This window comes from Dromiciops gliroides, chromosome 2 (genome assembly GCF_019393635.1).
Source record: "Dromiciops gliroides isolate mDroGli1 chromosome 2, mDroGli1.pri, whole genome shotgun sequence".
NCBI lineage: Eukaryota > Metazoa > Chordata > Mammalia > Microbiotheria > Microbiotheriidae > Dromiciops > Dromiciops gliroides.
Genome location: NC_057862.1, coordinates 168542767 through 168556036, shown reverse-complemented (window position 1 = coordinate 168556036; position 13270 = coordinate 168542767). Strand labels below are relative to the sequence as shown.

Genomic DNA, 13270 nt, shown 5'->3' with positions numbered 1-13270 from the left:
GCAGTCATGTCACACACGCACACACACACACACTCACCAACTCAATAAACTCCAGTGGCTCCCTATTGTCTTATAAGTCAAATACAGAATGCTCCACATTCAAAATCCTTCATAACCTAGCCCCATTTCCAGTCTTCTTACACCTGACTCCCCACCATATACTCTTCCATCCAGTGACACTGGCCTCATGGCCGTTCCACAAACACAACATTCCATCTCTCAGCATTTTCTGTGGCTGTCCCCCGTGCCCAGAACACTCTCCCTCCACATCTCTGCCTACTTTCCTCCCTGGTTCTTTTAAGTCCCTACTAAACCTATTATTGGTCCTCTTTGAAAATGAAGGATGAACAACAACCACCACAATCATCTTTTACAAGAAGCCTTTCCCAGCCCCTCTTAATTCTAGTACCTTCCCTTTGTTAATTCTTCCCTATTTATCATGTATATAACTTGCTTTGTATATAATTATTTGTATGTTCTCTCCCCTCCCCATAAGCTCTTTGGGGGCCCGAGACTGTCTTTTTCCTCTTTTTTTGTGTTCTCATTGCTTAGCATAGCACCTGGCACATAGTAAGTGCTTAATAAATATTGATTGATTGGTTGATTGATTAACTCAGAGAGGTTACGTGACTTACCTAAAGTCACATGGCTAGGTAGGATTTGAACATGGGTCTTCTCAACTCTGTCCAACACTCTCTACTATTGCCTTTCTACCCTAGAGGAACAGAGGGGAGAATGCTGGTGTACTCTCTGTACATCCAATATACCTTCATTTCTTTTTTAATTATTTTTTTCAATTAACAAGCTTTGGAGAGCTATTTGGGAGGTTGCTAAGAGTTGCCTTAAGGCAACGAGCTACCTGTAGAAACAAAAAAGGAGGGGGAGGCAATGGGGGTGCTAAGCTTAGCCTTCCTCATTCCTAGTGTTTTCCTTTTTGTTTTCTACCTTCATTAGCGAGAAAGATAAATACCCAATCACCTTGGGAGAGGTTTCAAAAGCCAGGGCCCTCGTGACCAAAGGAAGCTTGCTTTCCCTTCTCTCTGATTACGTATAAGTAAGTCAGGGAAGTAGAGCAGGCCTCCCCCTGGATTGGGTAGAAGTGATATCAATGCCCAATTGCCACTGCCCCCACAAGAAAACAATAATTGTTCCAAAAACACCTCTCCACTTACTGCCCTGCCTGGTCAAGAGGAAAGAAATGCTATTAGGATCAGTTGTGGTAATTATCCCAAACACTTCTCCACTTACTGACCTCTTGATCAAAATAAATCCTTTACTCTTAGGACTGTTTTTTTTTCCCTAAGGGAATGGTCACCTTATTGTATTAACTTACTTTACTGTAAGGGCATAAAATAACCCAACCTTCCACTTCACCTTTATTCCCTTCTTCCCTTTGTTGGTGTGTCTGACTCTCCATGGCCCTATCTGGGGCCCCATTTGGGGTTTTCTCAGCATAAATACTGCAATGGTTTGCCATTTCCTTCTTCAGCTCATTTTACAGATAAGGAAACTGAAGCTTAATGGGTTTAAGTGACTTGCCCAGGGTCACACAGCTAGTATGTATCTGAGGTTGGATTTGAACTCAGACTGTCCTATATTCAGGCCCACCAGTCTATCCACTATGCCACCTAGTTTTTCCCTAGTTACTCTCCCCTAATTATTCTCAAATGCCAGAAATCACTAGTGGTAGAAGACTTGAGTAAATACAGATTCTTCTTCCTCTCCTGAAGGTGGCCACAGACTTAACCTTGGTTTTTAAAAATGTTCATTTGATTCCTTTTTTTTTTTGAATCACTGTTATGTGTGAGTTGGCCACCCTTCCACCAGGCTCCCCCTTGCCCCCTCCACTCCCACCCCATAAAACCCTCTCTTGTAGAGGAAGGAAATAAGCATTTATGTAGCACCTACTAAAGTAAAGTGCTAAGCACTTTACAAATGTCATTTCATTGAATCCTTAAAACAACCCTATGAGGTAGGTGCTGTTAACTATCCTTAATTTACAGTTAAGGCAGACTGAGGTTAAATGATCTATCTAGGGTCACACAGCTAGCAAGAATCTGAGGACAAATTTGAACTCAGGTCTTTCTGACTCCAGGTCTAGCTCTCTGTGCTCTATGGTGCCACCTAGCAGCTTTCCCTACCAAGGCAGGGAAGAAAAGTAGGTGAAACAAACTAATACATTGACCCCATCTGATAGCAGATGGGGCACTCTGTACCCCTTGTTGACCAGTTATTTATAGGATCATAGATCTAGAGCTAGAATGAATCTAGCTCAACCTTCTCATCTTACAGGGGAGGAAACTACAGTGGGAAAATGCATTAATTTTGGAGTCAGAGGGCCTGGGTTCAAATCCTATCTCTGTCACTAACTATCTGTGTGAGCTTGAAGCAAATCTCTTAATTACTATGGGTCTGTAAAATGAGGGGATGGTAAGAGATAGAAGGTTTATAAGGTTCTTTCCAGCTCACAATTGATTACTCTGCAATCTGTGTCCCTATGGTCCATGTCACCAAAGTAGTGAATAACAGAGCAAGGTTTCAAACCCAGGTCCTGTGAGTCCAGGTTTTACTACTGGTCCTCCAGAGTCAAGATGAGTCAGAGTCATCTGAATTTTTACATCTTTTAGAGTAATTTTTCCCTTACATTAATACAGCCATTTTTGTACATTGTTCTTTGGTTCTTCTTCCTTCACTCATCAATTCACATAAAGTATTTCCAGTTTTCTCAGCATTTTTCATATTCATTATTGCTTATAGAACAATAATATTCAAATATGAGCATGTAAATGCTGTATATGTGGTAAATGAGGGATCTTTTCCTTCGTCTTTAACTTCCTTGAGGCATGGGCTTAGTATTTGTATAGCACCTACCATGTGCCACACACTGTGTTAAGTGCTGGGGATACAAAAAGAGGTAAAGGATAATCCCTGCCTTCAGGTAGCTCACAATCTTAACGAGAAAACAACAAGCAAACAAATATGTAGAAACAAGCTATATATGACAAATAGGAAATAATTAAAGGAGGGAGAGGTTAGGAAAGGCTTCCTGTAGAAATAGTATTTGGGGGAGCAGTAAGGTGGTATAATGAGTCGAGTATCAGGCCTAAAGTCAGGAAAACATCTTTCTGAGTTCTTCCTGAGTTCAAATCATCTGCCTTTCTTTGTATCATCAGTGCTAAGCAAGTGTTTAAATATATGTTTATTGAGTCAGCTGAATGCAGGTCCAACTGTGTCACCCCCTTATTCAATAAATTTCAGTTTCTCCCCATTGCCTCCAGTATCAAATACAAAACCTCTGGCATTCAAAGTCTATGATATTCTACTTACCACTCAATAACTCCTTCCCCCTTCCCCATTCCCTACCTTTCACAGTCTTCTTACACCTTACTCACCGTCAAGTACTCTTTAATCCAGTGACACCAACCTCCTTGCTATTCCTTGAACAAGACATCCTGGCTCCAAGGGTTTTCTCCGACTATCTCCCATTCCTGGAATGTTCTCCCTTCTTATATCTACCTACTGGCTTCCCTGCCTTCCTTCAAGTCCCTATTAAAATCCCATTTCTGTTGTTGTTCAGTCATTTTAGTCATATCCAACTCTTCGTGACCCCATTTAGGATTTTCTTGGCAAAGATGCTGGAGTGGTTTGCCATTTCCTCCTCCAGATCATTTTATAGATGAGGAAACTGAGGCAAACAGGATTAAGTGACTTGCCCAGGGTCACATAATTAGTATCTGAAGCTGTATTTGAACTCACATTTTTCTGACTCCAGTCCCAGTACTCTATCCACTATGCCACCTAGCTGCCCCTACATAACTCTTACATAATCCAAATTCATTTCTAAAATGATTGGACTAATTCACAGCTTCCTTAATGTTATATTACTATTGAAAATTAAATTTCAAATGTGGTAATTTCTCAGTTGTCCAGGGCAATTGTGATATGTCAGTAACAATGATTAATTCCTAAGTAATACCAGAGCTTCATTTTATCCAATGACTGGAAATTTTTCCCTCAACAAACCTTCCATAGGAGCTGCTAATAAAGAGCCAATTTGTTTGGTTTGCATTTGAGTTTCTTCTGTCCAGTCCTACCATCTAACAGAAATCCTAATGGTATGATATGAGATAAGAAAAACTGAGAGAGAACCGAAGCTGAAGTCCCAGATAACCCATAACCAGGTGGATAATGAGTTTTCTAAATAACAGTACACCAAAAATAAATGTAGCACCTGCTCTGGACCTAGGCCCCCAAGCTGCATAAGTGGCTAAGGAAAGATCCATGAAAGCTAGCAGGTGTTCAATGAATTCTGGTTTAAAGGGCCATTGTTTTAGTCATTCAAATGCTTTCCCATCTTGTGTCAACAAGCACTGATATATTACTGGTCACTCTTTCTCCAGGTCATGAGGGTCGAATAGGGATGGCATCCATCCGGATGAAGGAGAACCACGAATTTGATGGGAAGAAGCTCTACAAGCACATTACTGACTACCTGCCTAGCTATGCGAGACCTCGATTCATCAGGCTTCAGGTATGAATGCCAAAGAGACAAGTGAGCCATTCCCCTTCCTAAGAGAACTCCCAGTAAGACCCTGACACATCCCTTCGAAATGCCTACATGGCCTGAATCTGATCAGAGAAATGGATTACCACTTCCCTTTGGGTCAGAAAATGCATTGGTTTTGCAAGAAAGGTGATACAATAGATAATGGGTGTCCCTGAGTAAGCAGTTCTGAAACATGGATTCCAGTGCCTGTCTCCCCAGGTTAATCCCATTCACTAAACAGCAAACAATAACTCATTCTTTTGGAAATCTTTGCTAGGGAAAATGCTTACGTAAAGACTCATAGTATCCTAGCTTAATTCAATTTGATAGGTATTTATTTAAGCCTTGGGTTCATAACCTTTTTTGTTGGACCCTTTGGGCAGTCTGATAAACCCTATAGACCAGTTCTCAGAAAAAAAAATGGCTTTAAATCCATAAAGTAAAATACATAGGATTACCAAGAAAACTAATTCTGTTGAAATAGTTAGCAAAGCATTTTTAACAAGTTTATGAATATCCAACTTGAAAATACCTGACTTAAGCAGCTCTCTGTGGAGATTTAGTATTTCTTGCTTCAGCTCGAAGCAATGAAACATCTAATACGATATTTTGACTTTATACAATGGAAAATTTAACTGTATAGGTTCAGTCATTTGGAACCATTGTAGACTTAACATCTATAACAGAGGAACGAAGGTAGATTCTTTCTAGATTGTTTTCAAGATCTTAGCTGGATTAGCCAAGCTATTAAAGAAAAAAAATAGGAAAGACAGGTGAATGTCCTGGGACCACTTGTACCTAGGTTTATACATTTAGAGGTGGAAGAGACCTCAGAGGTCATCTATTCTAACCCTCTCACTTTATAGACGAGGAGACTGAGGCCCACAGAGATTAAAGGACTTGTCTGAAGTTGCACAATTACTTATTCAAAAAATTCTACATACAGAAAATTTGAAAGATCTATGATTTCAGTATGGAAGTCTCCATCTATAGAGTAGTAGAAACACTGTAGGCTAGTTGTTTAACTTCTCCATACCTCAGTTTCCTCATCTGTAAAAGAAAGGAGTTGTACTAGAAGATTTCTGAGGTTCTTTTCAGTTCTTAATTTGGATCTGATGATTCTAGCAAGGTATATGTCTGCTCTTGGGAAAAGGGAACCTCAGAAGGGGAAGTCATTTGCCCAATATCACACTGTTAGTGTGTATCACAGGCAGAGTTTGAGCCTCATTCTTTGTTTTTTTGGGTTTTTTGCAAGGCAATGGGGGTTAAGTGACTTGCCCAGGATCACACAGCTAGTAAGTGTAAAGTGTCTGCGACCGGATTTGAACTCAGGTCCTCCTGAATCCAGGACCAGTGCTTTATCCACTGCGCCACCTAGCTGCCCCTTGAGCCCCATTCTTTACAATTCGTGTTGTAAAGACCCACTGCATTTGAAATCAGAGATCCTGCTGTTGGATCCTGCTAACTCTGCCACTTATTAATTATGTGATCCTGGGTGAGCCATTAACTTTCCTAGGCTTCTGTATAATGAGAGAATCTGACTAGATAACTACAGGTCCCTTCTGACCCTAAATCTCTGGTCCTCTATCCACTGCACAGTCAACATGCCCAGAGCAAAAGTTTGGATGTTAGACTCCCAAGGCCTCTCTAATGCATGGAGACCCACAGGAGAAAAAGGAAATGTTTTTAACCTGCAAAGTACCATGTATTCCTTTGTCTAAATAATATGACCACCACTTAACTGCTACTCCTTCTGCCTTACCTTGAGCCAGAGGTAACCCTTGACTATCAAAGGCCATAACAGTGGAAAACAAGCTTTGGCAGCTCCTCCCAAGCTGGGAGGGTTTCAAGTAGAATCAGGTTGACAGACTGTATGTGTAGACCAAGGACCAGGAAAGACCATTTCTGGGGCAGCTAGGTGGTGCAGTGGATAAACCACCAGCCCTGGATTCAAGAGGACCTGAGTTCAAATCCAGCCTCAGACACTTGACACTTACTAGCTGTGTGACCTTTGGCAAGTTGCTTAACCCTCATTGCCCCACAAAAAAGGACCATTTACTAAGTTATAGAGAGTTGGCCATCCTGTTTGGTGGTTGTAGTACCAACTCTTAGGAAATTATAGATCCTTGAGGTCTAAAGTCACATAATTGATTGCTTCTATTCATTGGTGAAAGGCACTGGAGAGGGAACATGTAGGTGTCACAGTGGTTAGAGCACTGAGCCTGGAGTCAGGAGGACTTGAGTTCAAATCCAGCCTCGGACACTTACCAGCTGTGTGGGCAAGTCACTTAAAAACTGCCTCTGAAGGAAGGAAGGAAGGAAGGAAGGAAGGAAGGAAGGAAGGAAGGAAGGAAGGAAGGAAGGAAGGAAGGAAGGAAGGAAGGAAGGAAGGAAGGAAAGCAGACAGACAGGCAGGCATTGAAGAGTAGTAGATCCAAAGTCATCCTCAGATTTGGGAAGATGGATTGCAAGTCCTGCCTCTCACATATGCTGTCTTTGTGACCTTGGGCAAGTCACTTAACCTTTTAGTGGCCCCAGGAAACTATTAAATATAATAAGTTAGAGAGTTGGCTCTGGGAGAGGGAATTTCAGCATCTATGGTTATCCTATTCCAACAACAAAATCACAGGTTTAGTCCCTACTCCAAACATCTAGTACAGTTCCAGGCACATGGTCAGGGTTTAAAAAATGCTTGCTGAATGAATAAACCACAAATTGTTGGGTATTTTTCAGGATACCATTGAAATCACTGGGACTTTTAAGCACCGTAAAGTGACGCTTGTGGAAGAGGGATTCAACCCCACTGTCATCAAAGATGTTTTGTATTTCTTAGATGACACAGAAAAAATGTACATACCTATGACCGAGGACATTTATAACTCCATAACTAATAAGAGTCTGAAACTCTGAATGTTTCCAGAATGGCAACTAGAACACAATCTCTGAATATACTCATTTCAGCATTTGTTATAATCCAACTTTAATTTGATTGAAGATTATAAAATATCATTTTCTATGAACTGATGCATATTGTAAGGGAAGAGGGATTTTTGTTGTTTTGTGGGGTTTTTAAAAAATTTATCTGAACTTTTGCAAATGCAAAGATATAGAGTTAATTTGTTTTTAAATTTGCACCTACTGTTTGTATTTGCAAACTGGACTTATTGTGGGGAGGGGGTGTGGTTGTTTTTTTTAAATAATAAATAAAACCGATCAATATTAAAGTGTGTGATAGTGCTATTTCTTATGTTCTTGATCAGTTTTACTCCAAATGTAGCCCTCGTGTTTGTTGCATCAATAACACAAAGGGCTCAGGTTACTGTTCAAAGGTATACCTTTGAAACGTTTTGATCTCCAAGGCAGAAACCTGGGATAATTGCTATCCTGGATATCCCAGGAGGCTGACGCTAGTTCTTCCTTATTGGCGAAATAAAGCTTCAGGTAAATCAACAGCAACTGGGTATTATGAAATTGGGCCAGTCACAGGTGTCCAGGGAGAGACAATGAACAATTTCCCAGTGTCCTTTGCAGTTCTGGTTCAGAAGTCGCTGTTCATACACAGTAGGGTAGTAGATAACATTCTCTTCAGCCCTAAGTTGTGCCATCGCAGCTTCTCCCACAAAGACTCACAACGGCCAAGATCCTCTCTGGCAATTCTGCTCCAGTGATGTTAGCTGGCAAAGTTCTGTTGACTGGTAATAAATCCCCTTGGTATTTTTACTGGGGAGATTTGGAACTTCTCCAAAGTCAACCTAGAGATTAGCCCCTTGGGTTAGTTCTTTTCGCTGTGTTTGGCTGCCCAAAGAGTGATCCTACTTCCACCTGACTACAGATTCCTTTACAGGACCACAGAATGAGCTGCTTTATAAAAGAGTTCCCTGTGACTAGAGAGAGGCTAATGACAGTTTGTCAGGGGTACCAGAGCTGTCACTGTATTTAAGGGCCAGGACTGGAATGCCGCTTAAATACTAAAATTTTTCAAGAGAAATTCTCTTTTAATGATCTCCAAGTTATATCCTTAGTATTTATTTTAGGGTCAGATAGTCTTCAATACATTATTATTATTATTATTATTATTATTATTATTATTATTATTATTATTATTATTATTAGTTATGAGTAAGCCAGATGAGAGAAGCTAGTCTCCCCTAGAAAAAGCCTTGTAGCATTTTCTTGACCACAGCCTGGCATGACCTCCAATTCAAGAACACCTGGGTTCACGTTTGACTGATACAAGCTGTATGACCCTGGGCAAGTCACTTAAGCCTCATTGCCCCGGAAAAAAAAACTACACCTTGAAGAAAGGTGTTTCCCTTACCAATGAAATTAGTATCCAATCCTTTTCTCTTTCCACACTCCTTCAGGTAGTTTAACCTGCTATAATCAATACTAATAGTTTCTAACTCAGTAGCATCACAGATTTACAGCTGAAAGTGACCTTAGAGAAAATAGGATCAGGCCCACCCACTTTCCCATTTTGTAGATAATTAATCTGAGACCAGAGGCAAAATAATTAGCCCTTGCTCAAACAATAAATCTGTGGAAGAACCAGGATTTTAACATAGGTATCCAAAAATCTTTCTACCATATCACATTGACTCCTAAGTGAAGAGACAAGGTTTCAACAGCAACAAGAACAGGGAGAAATCTTTTGGGACCTGAAGGCATTTACAATGGCCACACTATACCAGTACCTGACTGTAGATGTGCATTTGGGGAGACACTGATGCATCGTGGGTAACATTAAGGCAGTGTTCATGCAAAAGAAGAAAAGAAAGAAAAATTAAGACAGACAGAGTTGGGGGCAGCTAGGTGGCACAGTGGATAAAACACCGGCCCTGGATTCAGGAGTACCTGAGTTCAAATCCAGCCTCAGACACTTGTCACTTACTAGCTGTGTGACCCTGGGCAAGTCACTTAACCCCCATTGCCCCGCAAAAAAAAAAAAAAAAGACAGAGTTATTAGCAGTCAAGATTGAGACACAGCGGTATTAGCTAGAAGGCGCATGCCACCTAGCAATGGTCCTTAATATTCATAGAGCACTCAGCACTGTGCCTGCCCCAACATATATGCTTAATAAATTCTTTCTCCTTTTCTTCCTTTCCCTTCTTAATGATTATAAATATGGGGGCATTTTAAAAGTTCCTATCTTAGCAGGGTAGGGTTCCTGTTTTCCCAATTCTTTTTGGTTTTCCCACTTTTTTAACCACATAATCCATATACAGGGGATCAAAAGTATCCTTGACCAATAGTGTGGACTTTAAAAAGCCTGCAGACAGAGTTGATTTTCTGCATAATGGCTTGGTACAGATGTGGGTGTTGGCACAAGCAGGGACTAGAATATTTTCGTGGACAAGTGGTGGTGCCCTGTAATACAAAGAGGTAATCATGATTCCCCAATAGCATGACATCCAAGAAAAACCAAGACAAAAGAATAACATCAACACCATTAGTGGAGCCTTATAAAATCATATCAATGGCCATGATTTTTAAAAATTGCTCCAAATAACTAGTAATAAGAGAAATATAATTTATACATCTATAACATGATAAAAGAAACCTTTGGGAAAACTTGAGAAATATGATCGGGCAGCTAGGTGGCACAGTGGATAGAGCACTAGCCCTGGATTCAGAAGGACCTGAGTTCAAATCTGACCTCAGACACTTGACACTACTAGCTGTGTGACTCTGGGAAAGTCACTTAACCTTCATTGCCCCACCAAAAAAAAAAAAAAAAGAAAGAAAAAATATGATCAATGCAATGACCAACCAGAAGTGACTCCAGAAGCCCAACGATGACTCAAACTTCCCACATCTTACCAGAAGTCACATCATCTTGGGGTCATAGAACTGAAGTTAGAAGGGACCTCAAAGCCTGTCTAATCTAGGTGATGGACTAGAAAAGGAGATCAAGGCATACATTATCAAGTGCTGCCAATACAATACAAATTTGTTTTACTTGACTATACTTATTTGTTATAAGGGAGGGCTTTGAGGGAGAGAACAGGAAGAGTATTCTAGAAGTGAGAGAGGGTAGTCATGTAAAAAAAAGTGTGTCAATGAAATATTTTTAAATGCAGAGAAAAGACCAGAAGGGAATTTAGAAAAATAGACAAGGAGGGTCTGGGAACTATGATGTTATTTTTATTATGGCATAAATATCTTTATGCATAAATTCAAAACATTTATACATAAAAATATTTTATATTATACAAATATAATATATAGAATATTGTATATAATACATTAAATATAAATAGATATTTGTTTCTGTATAAATACATATTTAAAACTTCATGTAATAGGAATTTATAGCTTTGTGTACTCCCCTCTTTTTATGTTCTTTATATATGAAAATGATAATATTTGTTATTTTTCAAGTTCACAATAATAAGAAAGAAAACAAAATTTTTAAAGAAATCTCCAAGAAGCTCCAGGGAGAGGCATGGAGATGCTGTAACCCTTGCCAGTTTCCCATTTCCTTGGTTCTGAATGGGAGTCAATTTCATAATGGACTTCATATACAACGCCACATCTCATGTCTCACTGCACTAATGGCTGTCCCATCCTTTCTCCTCCCTCTGCCTCTTCCACCCATGCCTAGAATGTACCCCATCCTCACTTCTGCTTCTTGGAACCTCTGATTTCCTATAAGACTGAGCTCAAATATCTTCTACGTGAGATCTTTTCAACCCCTCACAGCTAGTTCTTTCCCCTTTCCCTGTCCCCAAGGTTACTGATGTATATGTTTTGTATGTATTTTGTAGATAATTCATACACATACATACTTAAATATATGTTATACCTATGTCTAGGTACATGTAATTACATACATATATAGGTACGTGTGTAAATAATGTGCATGGTGACTATCCCATTTAAATATGACCTCCTTGAGAACAGAAACTGCTTTGGTCTTGTATTTGTATCCCCAATGATTAACAGGGTGCCTAATACCTAACAGCAACCTAATAAATGCTTGTTCCATTTGCTCCAATTTCACAAAGAAACTGAGTCTCAGAGAAACTTGCCTATTCTTAAATAAGTGGTCACAGCTGGAATTTGAACTATGTTTTCTAACTCAAAGCCCAGTGCTATATCCACTGTCATGTTGTCTTTCACACAGGAAAGAGCAACTCAGACATCCTCGGGCAAGGTGGATAATTAATTATTAATTAATAGCAACTAGGTGGTACAGTGGATTATATTAATGTATTATATACAATATTCTATATATTACATTTGTATAATATAAAATTTTTATGTATAAATGTTTTGAATTTATGCTATAATAAATCTGGAGTCGGGAAGACTCATCTTCCTGAGTTCAAATCTGGCCTCAGACACCAACTAGCTATGTGACTTTGGGCAAGTCACTTAACCCCGTTTGCCTCTGTTTCCTCTTCTGTAAAATGAATGGGAGAAGGAAATGGCAAATCATTTCAGTATCTCTGCCAAGAAAATCTCAAGTGGGGTCATGAAGTGTTGGACAACTGAAAAATGACCGAACAACAACAACAAACATTTATATGGGGATTTGAGGTTTGCAAAGCATTTTATATGTATTTATTTTCACTTGGTCCACCCAACAGCCCTGAAAGATAGATATTATTATTCATATTTTATAGATGAGGAAACTGAGGCCAGATGAGATTAAATGACTTGTCCAGGATCACATAGCTAGTAAGTAGATGAGACAGGACCCAAATTTGTCATCTTGACTCTAGCATTTTCACCACTATACTGCCTAACTTCAGGAACCAGGAAGGATCTGAGCCCTAACTTGGCCTATAGGTAAGAAGGAAGGCCTATTAAGTCCAATCTCTCACTGCTAACAATGTCCTTTCAGGGGCTGCCTTGCAGCTCATCACACCACCCTGGAGACCATCACCAGGTAAGAAAGCAGAGTACCCCACCTTTCTAACCCTGTCCATTATTGACCCCTGGAAAGGGGTATCCTTCAGGAAGGGCAAGACCAGGGAAGTATGTCAGCCCTTGTAGAGGACTTTACCTTCCTTGGGACAATACTGCCACCATCCTGGGGACTTAAAGCTTTTTCCCTGCCAGGCTGTTTAAAACTTCGCTATTGAGGAACCCAGATGGGATGGATGAGTTTGGGGCCATGGTGCTTCTGAAAAGATTGAAGCTCTTCACCCCCACCACCATTTCCCCAACTTTTACTCAACTGAATCATAGACCACTGCTCTGGGAGGGCTGTGCCTCAGTCTCCCCCAAGAAAGATCCAATTTCAATAACCTCAATGATAGAGTAATAGATTGGGCATCAAGAGATCCTAACACTAACTCTAGATCTCTGTTTCTGTCTCTAAAGTAAGAGTGTTGAACAATGTAATTTCCAAGGAACTTTCCATCTTTGAAATTCTGATTCTACAAGCTTTAGTCTCCTTTTAACTCTATGCTAGCTCAGCCCCAATTTAATAGTAAACTTAAGAAGAATAATATATTCATATTTATTTAGCACTTTTATATAGCACTTTACTGCTTACAAAGTTCCTTGCATGTCATGTTATTTAATCCTCACAAAAACCCTGGGAAGTAGGTGCTATTATTATTCTTATTATTACAGATAAGGAAACTGACTAAATGATTTAAGGTCACACTACTAGCAACCTGAGTCAGAATTGGAACTCAGATGGTAATAACACCAAATCCAACAGTCTATCCACCATACTACCAACCTGCCCTCAAGTTTTGTTGGTTTTT

At 39.8% G+C, this 13270-nt stretch overlaps 1 protein-coding gene across 2 annotated transcripts in view; it reads left to right on the top strand.

The window, feature by feature from the left end:
• SLC27A2 (solute carrier family 27 member 2) overlaps nt 1–7770 on the top strand; it is a 73987-nt gene extending 66217 nt beyond the window's left edge. For both annotated transcript variants that reach the window (XM_043982087.1, XM_043982086.1), the window contains 2 exons: nt 4401–4531; nt 7280–7770. In XM_043982087.1, the coding sequence (XP_043838022.1) occupies nt 4401–4531; nt 7280–7456 (308 nt within the window). In that variant the 3' untranslated portion in view covers nt 7457–7770. The remainder of the gene's footprint in view (nt 1–4400; nt 4532–7279) is intronic.
• Nucleotides 7771–13270: the final 5500 nt, after the last annotated feature.